Genomic DNA, 10601 nt, shown 5'->3' on the forward strand with positions numbered 1-10601 from the left:
ACACACTGCACCCCACACACACCGCACCCGCACACACACACACCGCACCCACACACCACACACACACCACACTGCACCCCACACACACCGCACACACACCACACTGCACCCCACACACACACACTGCACCCCACCCGCACACACACACACCGCACCCACACACCGCACCCACACACACCACACACAGACACGCACCGCACGCACCGCACACACCGCACCGCACACACCGCACCGCACACACCTCACCCACACACCGCACCCACACACCGCACCCACACACACGCACCGCACACATACAGACACACCCACACACCGCACCCACACAGACACATACCACACCACACACACCGCACCCACACACACACACACCGCACCCACACACACACCGCACAGCACCCGCACCACACACGCACCGCACACACACAGCGCACACACCGCACCCACACACACACCACACCGCACCCACACACACCGCACCCACACACACACGCACACACACACTGCTCCCCACACACACACACACTGCTCCCCACACACACACACTGCTCCCCACACACACACACTGCACCCCACACACACACACCGCACCCCACGCACCCGCACACACACACACCGCACCGCGCACACATACACTGCACCGTCACTCACCCTTTCTCTCTCTCTCTCTCTCTGACTGCTCTCTCTCTCTCTCTCTCTCTCTAACTTCTCTCTCTCTCTCTCTCTGACTGCTCTCTCTCTCTCTCTCTCTGACTGCTCTCTCTCTCTCTCTCTGACTGCTCTCTCTCTCTCTCTCTCTCTCTGACTGCTCTCTCTCTCTCTCTCTCTCTGACTGCTCTCTCTCCCTCTCTCTCTCTGACTGCTCTCTCTCCCTCTCTCTCTCTGACTGCTCTCTCTCCCTCTCTCTCTCTGACTGCTCTCTCTCCCTCTCTCTCTCTGACTGCTCTCTCCCTCTCTCTCTCTGACTGCTCTCTCCCTCTCTCTCTCTGACTGCTCTCTCTCTCTCTCTCTCTCTCTGACTGCTCTCTCTCTCCAGTGGGTACAGCAGCCCCGTTCCATGGTTCAGGGCCAGGTGCCGGTTCGGGAGCAGGGTCAGGTATAGTATCAATGTTGAAGGCCCAGCAGGCCCACTCTGCCCCCCTCAACATGCTGGACTCCAGCGCTCCACGCCTGAAGAGAGGGAAGGAGAGAGAGATCCCTAAAGTCAAACGACCCACCGCCCTGAAGAAGGTGAGAGGATAGATCTCAATGTGTGTCTGAGGGGGAAGGGGTGTGTTGGTCTAACCCAGTCTCTGTTCTCTCTGTGTAGATCATTCTGAAGGAGGGGGAAGGGGTGTGTTGGTCTAACCCAGTCTCTGTTCTCTCTGTGTAGATCATTCTGAAGGAGGGGGAAGGGGTGTGTTGATCTAACCCAGTCTGTTCTCTCTGTGTAGATCATTCTGAAGGAGGTGGAAGGGGTGTGTTGATCTAACCCAGTCTCTGTTCTCTCTGTGTAGATCATTCTGAAGGAGCGTGAGGGAAAGAGGGGGAAGGGGGGTGTGGATCAGATTGCTGCCAGCCAGGAAGAACAGGGAGAAGAGGAGCTACACTTCACTGACGACCTCACACGGGAACCTGCCTCTCAGGAGGGTAGGTACAGGGTCAGGGGTAAGAGAGAGGAGGAGCTACACTTCACTGATGACCTCACATGGGACCTTGGCAGAGTTTGCTCATTTTAGACCATTCCCTTGGTCTTAAAGTGAATTCTTGCAAACCTAATTATCCTACTGATCTGTGGTGTGATGTGGTGTTGTCTAATATACCCCCCTGTGATATTCTGCTCCGTCTGTTTTCTGTAGAGAACGGTCTGAGCGTGCCCAGTGATGACGCGTCCCTGTCCCCGGCCAGTCAGAACTCTCCGTACAGCATCACGCCTGTTTCCCAGGGTTCCCCTGGCTCCTCTGGCATCGGCAGCCCCATGGCCTCTAACGCCATTACCAAGATACACAGCCGCCGCTTCAGAGAGTGAGTCTCACTCACTCTCTCACTCACTCTCTCACTCACTCTCTCACTCACTCACTCACTCACTCACTCACTCACTCACTCACTCACACAGAGAGGAATTGCTTGGTACTGAGAATCCTAGTGGTTCAAATGTCACAAACTCATTTGGTGGGTTAGCAACACAGAAGCATTTAGTAACATAAATATCTATCCGCCCAATGGGTGTTTAGAGCAGGGCTATACAATTAGGACTTGTACGTACACACAGACAGGCACTGCTTTGTTTCTCAATGTCTTGGGTTGTAGGCCCTTTGTCTCAGCCCTTAAGCACTGTGTCAGACATCCTACGACCTCTCTATGCCTCTCCTCTCTTCCTCACACCATATCATACCATATCTACACCAGTGTTTCCCTCCTCCAGTCCCCCCAACAGTACACGTTGTTGTAGCCCCGGACAAACTCACCTGATTCAACTCATTGAGGGGATGATGATTAGTTGAATCAGGTGTTTGTCTGGAGCTACAACAAAACTGTGCTGTTGGGGGGACTGGAGTTGGAAACTACTGAACTACACAATGGTGTGTGTGTGTGTTTATAATATTGGTCTGTATGCATGAGTGTTTTCTAATATTGTTGTGCGTGTGTGTGTGTGTTAACCTGATTGTGTGTGTTCCTCTTAGGGTTGGGCCGATTATATGATTAAATCCAACCCTAGTCTCTCTCTCTATCACTGTCTCCAAGTGTTACCTAACCCTAGTCTTTCTCTCTATCACTGTCTCCAAGTGTTACTTAACCCTAGTCCCTCTCTCTCACTGTCTCCAAGTGTTACCTAACCCTAGTCTCTCTCTCTATCACTGTCTCCAAGTGTTACCTAACCCTAGTCCCTCTCTCTATCACTGTCTCCAAGTGTTACCTAACCCTAGTCCCTCTCTCTATCACTGTCTCCAAGTGTTACCTAACCCTAGTCCCTCTCACTCACTGTCTCCAAGTGTTACCTAACCCTAGTCTCTCTCTCTCACTGTCTCCAAGTGTTACCTAACCCTAGTCCCTCTCTCTATCACTGTCTCCAAGTGTTACCTAACCCTAGTCCCTCTCTCTATCACTGTCTCCAAGTGTTACCTAACCCTAGTCCCTCTCTCTATCACTGTCTCCAAGTGTTACCTAACCCTAGTCCCTCTCTCTCACTGTCTCCAAGTGTTACCTAACCCTAGTCCCTCTCTCTCACTGTCTCCAAGTACTGTACCTGGTGTTGAATAAGGAGATGGTTAGCAGATGTTAATGCAAGTCTAGAGAAATGCTTGTTCTTCTAGTTCCGACAGTGCAGTGATATCTAACAATTCCACAACGACTACCTAAGACACACATATCTAAGTAAAGGAATGGAATAAGAATATATACATATAAATATTTGGATGAGGGATGACCGAGCAGAATAGGCAAGATGCTGTAGATGGTTTAAAATACAGTATATAAACTCAGCAAAAAAATAAACGTCCTCTCACTGTCAACTGCTTTTATTTTCAGTAAACTTAACATGTGTAAATATCTGAATGAGCATAACAAGATTCAACAACTGAGACATAAACTGAACAAGTTCCACAGGCATGTGACTAACAGAAATTGAATAATGTTTCCCTAACAAAGGGGTGGGGAGGGGGGGGGGGGGTCAAAATCAAAAGTAACAGTCAGTATCGTATCTGGTGTGGCCACCAGCTGCATCTCCTCCTCATGGACTGCACCAGATTTGCCTGTTCTTGCTGTGAGATGTTACCCCACTCTTCAACCAAGGCACCTGTAAGTACCCAGACATTTCTGGGGGGAATGGCCCTAGCCCTCACCCTCCGATCCAACAGGTCCCAGACTTGCTCAATGGGATTGAGATCCGGGCTCTTCGCTGGCCATGGCAGAACACTGACATTCCTGTCTAGGCGACGTTGTTGCAGGTGATGTCTGGTGAGGACCTGCCTTACAAAAGGCCTACAAGCCCTCAGTCCAGCCTCTCTCAGCCTATTGTGGACAGTCTGAGCACTGATGGAGGGATTGTGCGTTCCTGGTGTAACTCGGGCAGTTGTTGTTGCCATCCTGTACCTGTCCCACAGATGTGATGTTCGGATGTACCGATCCTGTGCAGTTGTTGTTACACGTGCTCTGCCACTGCGAGGATGATCAGCTGTCGGTCCTGTTTCCCTGTAGCGCTGTCTTAGGTGTCTCACAGTACAGACATTGCAATTTATTGCCCTGGCCACATCTGCAGCCCTCATGCCTCCTTGCAGCTTGCCTAAGGCACATTCACGCAGATGAGCAGGGACCCTGGGCATCTTTCTTTTGGTGTTTTTCAGAGTCAGTAGAAAGGCCTCTTTAGTGTCTTAAGTTGTCATAACTGTGACCTTGATTGTCTACCGTCTGTAAGTTGTTAGTGTCTTAACGACCGTTCCACAGCTCCATGTTCATTAATTGTTTATGGTTCGTTGAACAAGCATGGGAAACGGTGTTTAAACCCTTTACAATGAAGATCTGTGAAATTATTTGGATTTTTACAAATTATCTTTGAAAGACAGTGTCCTGAAAAAGGGATGTTTCTTTTTTTGCTGAGTTTACATATGAGATGAGTATGTGAGATGAGTATGTAAGATATGTAAACATTATTAAAGTGACTAGTGATCCATTTATTAAAGTGGCCTATGATTTCAAGTCTGTATGTGGGCGGCAGCCTCTCTGTGTTAGTGACGGCTGTTTAACAGTCTGGTGTATGTTTTAATATTAGTGTCTCTGTCTCCAGGTGTTGAATAAGGAGATAGGTGAATGTGTTTTATCCTGTGTGTGTGTGTTTATAATATTAGTGTGTGTTTCTCTCTCTTCAGGTACTGTAACCAGGTGTTGAATAAGGAGATCGATGAGAGTGTGACAATGCTGCTGCAGGAACTGGTCCGGTTCCAGGAGAGGGTTTATCAGAAGGACCCCAGCAAAGCCAAGACCAAACGCAGACTGGTCATGGGCCTTAGAGAGGTCACCAAACACATGAAGCTCCACAAGATCAAGTGTGTCCTCATCTCACCCAACTGTGAGAAGATCCAGGCCAAAGGTCAGGGGTCATTCTTGTCATTAATCCTGGGTTATGTTTTTTGAAAAGCAGTGAACCACGGAGTGTACTACTCAACCAGGTCCAATAAGAACACAGGGTTTTGTTTTTGCGGTTTCTAAGCGTTTAGCTAGTGTGCCTATCTGAACATCACCCTGATCTTGGGGTGTGGGGTTCCAAATGCGTGTTAAGTTTATGAATATTTCAAATATCATCCCCAATCGCCACTTTAGTGTCCACCAGAGAGCAGCATATCGATATGCTCAGCACAGGCTGCATCAAATCTTCTACATAACTAGTGACTGTGTGTTGTCTATTGCAGGGCGTCTAGATGAGGCTCTGTACAACATGATAGACAGCCATGCCCAGGGAGCAGGACTGTTTATAGTGGTAGTTCTACAGTAGTAATGACTGTTATTTTATGTCCCAGGGGGTCTAGATGAGGCTCTGTACAACGTCATAGCCATGGCCAGAGAACAGGAGATCCCGTTTGTGTTTGCTCTGGGTAGGAAGGCTCTGGGACGCTGTGTCAACAAACTGGTGCCTGTCAGTGTGGTGGGCGTCTTCAACTTCTCTGGAGCAGAGGTAAGACGTTGAACACAACCTGTCTGCGTGTTTATAACGCCTGTTAATATTGTAACAAAAAGCAAATGGAAGTGTGTAAAGTCTTGATGTTATGTCTTTCTCTCTCCCCTCTCCCCATCCGCCACACCTACCTCTCCTCCTCTAGGGTCTGTTTAACCGTTTAGTGTCTCTGACGGAGGATGCTCGTAAGTCCTACAAGGACATGGTGTCAGCGCTGGAGCAGGAGCAGGCTGAGGAGGCGCTGAAGAACGTCAAGAAGGTCACCCACCACATGGGCCACTCCAGAAACCCCTCCGCTGCCTCCGCCATCTCCTTCTGCTCCGTCATCTCTGAACCCATCTCTGAGGTCAACGAGAAGGAGTACGGTAAGAGATGACCCTGATCCCGACCTTTAACCCTGACTCTGACCCATCTCTGAGGTCAACGAGAAGGAGTACGGTAAGAGATGACCCTGATCTCTACATTTAACCCTGACTCTGACCCATCTCTGAGGTCAACGAGAAGGAGTACGGTAAGAGATGACCCTGATCTCAGCCTTTAACCCTGACTCTGAACCCATATCTGAGGTCAACGAGAAGGAGTACGGTAAGAGATGACCCTGATCCTGACCTTTAACCCTGACTCTGACCCATCTCTGAGGTCAACGAGAAGGAGTACGGTAAGAGATGACCCTGATCTCAACCTTTAACCCTGACTCTGAACCCATATCTGAGGTCAACGAGAAGGAGTACGGTAAGAGATGACCCTGATCTCTACATTTAACCCTGACTCTGACCCATCTCTGAGGTCAACGAGAAGGAGTACGGTAAGAGATGACCCTGATCCCGACCTTTAACCCTGACTCTGACCCATCTCTGAGGTCAACGAGAAGGAGTACGGTAAGAGATGACCCTGATCTCTACATTTAACCCTGACTCTGACCCATCTCTGAGGTCAACGAGAAGGAGTACGGTAAGAGATGACCCTGATCTCAGCCTTTAACCCTGACTCTGAACCCATATCTGAGGTCAACGAGAAGGAGTACGGTAAGAGATGACCCTGATCCCGACCTTTAACCCTGACTCTGACCCATCTCTGAGGTCAACGAGAAGGAGTACGGTAAGAGATGACCCTGATCTCTACATTTAACCCTGACTCTGACCCATCTCTGAGGTCAACGATAAGGAGTACGGTAAGACATGACCCTGATCCCGACCTTTAACCCTGACTCTGACCCATCTCTAAGGTCAAAGAGGTCTCTCTCTTTACATGTGAATATAATCTGAAATGTCTCTCCTCAGAGACCAACTGGAGGAGTATGGTGGAATCGTCAGATGGGCTGGAGCCTGTGGAGGCTAAACCCAGCCATCCTGCTGCTTCCTCTGGGTTGCAGAGAGACAACCAGCCCCCCTCCACCACCACCAACCGCAGCCCTTACTCCACTACCCTCCAGCTCAGAGCAGCCGTCCCTGCTCCAGGCTCAGGCCCGGGGGAGAGAGAAGAGGGTCGGGCAGACGACCGGTTGGAGCTGGCCTCCCAGCAGAGCACGGAGACAGGCAGTTTGGATGGGAGCTGTAGGGACCTCCTCAACTCCTCCATCACCTCCACCACCTCCACCCTGGTCCCCGGTATGCTGGAGGAGGCAGAGGAAGAGGAGGAGGAGGAGGAAGAGTACACACCAGAGCCCATCTCTGTGGAGGTGCCTGCAGTCATCAGCCGCATTGAGTCCTGGGTGTCTAAGACGCTGGAGAACCTTCAGCTGGGGAAGAGCCAGGACAGCACAGAGGAAGAGGAGGAGGAGGAGGAGGGAGTGCAGAGTGAGGAGGAAGAGGAGTTGGATTCTGCTGATGTCACAGAGACTGGGCTGGAGAAGATGGAGGCCAATAATATCACTGGCTGATTAGACCTCATTCATCCCTCTTTCTCTTTTTTGTTTCTCGCTAAATTCGCTCTGTGTACACTCTGTCGCTCCATCTGTGTACACTCTGTCGCTCCATCTGTGTACACTCTGTCGCTCCATCTGTGTACACTCTGTCGCTCCATCTGTGTACACTCTGTCGCTCCATCTGTGTACACTCTGTCGCTCCATCTGTGTACACTCTGTCGCTCCATCTGTGTACACTCTGTCGCTCCATCTGTGTACACTCTGTCGCTCCATCTGTGTACACTCTGTCGCTCCATCTGTGTACACTCTGTCGCTCCATCTGTGTACACTCTGTCGCTCCATCTGTGTACACTCTGTCGCTCCATCTGTGTACACTCTGTCGCTCCATCTGTGTACACTCTGTCGCTCCATCTGTGTACACTCTGTCGCTTCATCTGTGTACACTCTGTCGCTCCATCTGTGTACACTCCATCACTTGTCTTCCTCACCCCCCCCCCCCAACACCTGTTCCCCTAACCTGCACTCTTTCACCTCTTTCACCCCCCCTCTTTCTCACAGTTGAACCAGCAACTCTCCTCTTCTCTCTGTCTGTAACTTTGGACTTCAGACATTATCTCAGGAATCAGACCATACACACACACACACACACACACACACACACAGGCAGTCCACACACACACAGATAGGCAGTCACACACACAGACCAAACTACAGACAACAGTATCTCTCCTGGTCTCTCTGATGGATAGACTCCTCTGTTCCTCTCATCCTCCTCTCACTGATGTGGACCTGGAACAACTGCCTCAGCTAAACTGGTCTGGTCGGTCTGGCATCGACTGGTCTGGTCTGACATGGAATGGGCTTGTCTGGTCTGACTAAGGGAAGCCCTGGTTCCCTTCCCACCACTCCAGGTTTCCCCAGGATAGGAAGAGGCTGTGAGGAGAGGCTTCCCCTCTGTCTGTATGACGCAGAGCCCTCCAGATGATAGACCTGTCAGTGAGACTGCTGACTACAGACTAACTAGAAGGGAACTCTCCCTCTGTCTGTATGACACAGAGCCCTCCAGATGATAGACCTGAGACTGCTGTCTACAGACTAACTAGAAGAGAAGTCTCCCCTGTCATCCCTGGGTTATTCATAGTGGAGGTCTGGTGGTTCAGTCCAAGCAGAAGGTCGCTGAGCCCCTGCAGGGCTGAGAGTTTATAGCTGGAAGTGTGTGTGTCTCTGTCCCATCATCAAGACTTATGTTACATTGTTGTCATCCTTCCCATGTTTCTCTGTCTCCCAAAACCAATCTAAAACCTTGTTAGGGTTACAAAATTCCCCACTTTTCCAGGAATCCCGGTTGGAAGGTTCACAGAATCTGTTGGGAATAAGCAGAAAAGACGTAATCCTCCAACCTTGGAATTTCGGGAAAGTTGCTGGAGTTTTCAAACCTACACAATGTGTTTCTGACATCGGTTAACCAACACAGTAATCATGTATTATTTTCACTGGGTGTGATTTTAAAGGGGCATATTACCACTTTTTAACCTCATAGTCATTATCTCCAGGACCAAACCAATGTCTACTAATGTGAAAATGGCGTGTTAAAAAATAATGGCGTGTCCCTTGAAAACATGAATGATATGACATGTCACATGACATAGACTAACAGTAACTGAAGCCAGAACAAATGTCTGATGTACATAACCTGAATAGCTGTTTCTGAGACTCTTTAACCTGTAATGTTGATGATAATATTGACAAGTGTTCATCTGTTTGGGGTTGTTTTCTGAGTGGATTGTTTGTTGTTGTTGCTAGCTGACTTCTGTGTTTTACTATAACCTCTGGTTTCATTTGGTTTAGGTCCCAGTCCATTGACCGGTGGCAGCGTGGGCGTGTTTGTTGGGGTGGGCAGGTAAATGTACTGTAACTAGCTATTATCAGAGACTATTTGGGTTTGAAGCTGACAGGTAGTCCAACTTGACCCAGGACATGTGACTCACTGGTAACAGAGGGGTCAAAGGGAGGAGCCACCACAGGAGTCTCTGAATATTCATGAAGTAATTATCCACCTCACCAGTTATAACCATGTAAATAAAATGTGAACAATTAAAATGTTTGAACTACAGTGTATTAAACACCCCAATCACCTTTTTCTTAAAGCAATTTGATATAAAAAATCTGAATAAGTTGATGTAATTTGATGGTAAATGATAGAAATCAAGTCATGTAATATTAGATGGAGGAGGATGCCATGTGTAGGAGAGGCATGCTGGGTCATATGCAATATGAAGGAAGGAGGGGTGAGAGGGAGTTGTGTAATAAATAGACAGTCAGGAGTTGGGTCAAGGCATTTTCAATTCAGGAAGTGAATTGAAATTCAACTGACAAAAAATGTAATTGAGAAAAAAAACGTGTCAATTGAAAACGGACCATGTTTTCTATGAGGATTTTATGAATGAGTTGAATTGAGCCCTTCCCTGATAGAGATGATAACGACGGTGTGTCTAGTACTGAAATGTACGCTGGCTGTGTGCAGGTTTCTCAGTAACTAACTCTCATCAGTGTGTTTTGGAGCCATGACAACCAGTGTGTCCTTTGCACTATGTAAATACCATAATACTTGTAACAACCACCTGGTAACTAATGTCAAAACACAATGGTTGAATGAAGTAGCTTTTATTTTCTCAGTGTGTCCCTGGTCTTTCTATGTCTCTCTTTCTGACTGTACAGCACTAGCAACATGTAGAGGATTTTCTCATAACATTACTGTTCTCTTCTCCATCTGGACTGATTAATAATGTCATTAAAATGTTCTTTAGGTAAACTACATACACTCCCGTCTTTTATATTGTCTTGTCTATTTGTTGCATGTAAATCTCCTATATGTTTGATAGGGATCTTTGTGTAACAAGGAGTATTAGCCTAAAGCATGTGTCAAACTCCAGTCCTCGAGGTTCGGGTGTCTGCGGAATTTTGCACCTCCCTTGTACTGATTGATCAATTAAGGTAATTCATTGATTAGTTAGGAACTCCCCTCAGCTGGTTGTCTAGGTCTTAATTGGACACAAATGAAAGGAAATAACAAACCAGCAGACACATGTCTCT

General features: G+C 48.4%; 1 protein-coding gene across 16 annotated transcripts in view; it reads left to right on the plus strand.

Moving 5' to 3' along the window:
- The window catches only part of LOC110506138 (selenocysteine insertion sequence-binding protein 2-like), a 33954-nt gene extending 23634 nt beyond the window's left edge, over positions 1 to 10320 (plus strand). For all 16 annotated transcript variants that reach the window (XM_090222688.1, XM_090222689.1, XM_090222690.1 and 13 more), the window contains 7 exons: positions 1034 to 1227; positions 1494 to 1626; positions 1836 to 2001; positions 4842 to 5062; positions 5490 to 5644; positions 5790 to 6009; positions 6925 to 10320. In XM_090222688.1, coding sequence (XP_090078814.1) covers positions 1034 to 1227; positions 1494 to 1626; positions 1836 to 2001; positions 4842 to 5062; positions 5490 to 5644; positions 5790 to 6009; positions 6925 to 7523 — 1688 coding nt within the window. In that variant the 3' untranslated portion in view covers positions 7524 to 10320. The remainder of the gene's footprint in view (positions 1 to 1033; positions 1228 to 1493; positions 1627 to 1835; positions 2002 to 4841; positions 5063 to 5489; positions 5645 to 5789; positions 6010 to 6924) is intronic.
- The last annotated feature ends 281 nt before the right edge of the window (positions 10321 to 10601 follow it).

The sequence above is a fragment of the Oncorhynchus mykiss genome, chromosome 26 (assembly GCF_057628025.1).
Source record: "Oncorhynchus mykiss isolate SJ-2025 chromosome 26, ASM5762802v1, whole genome shotgun sequence".
Taxonomy (NCBI): domain Eukaryota; kingdom Metazoa; phylum Chordata; class Actinopteri; order Salmoniformes; family Salmonidae; genus Oncorhynchus; species Oncorhynchus mykiss.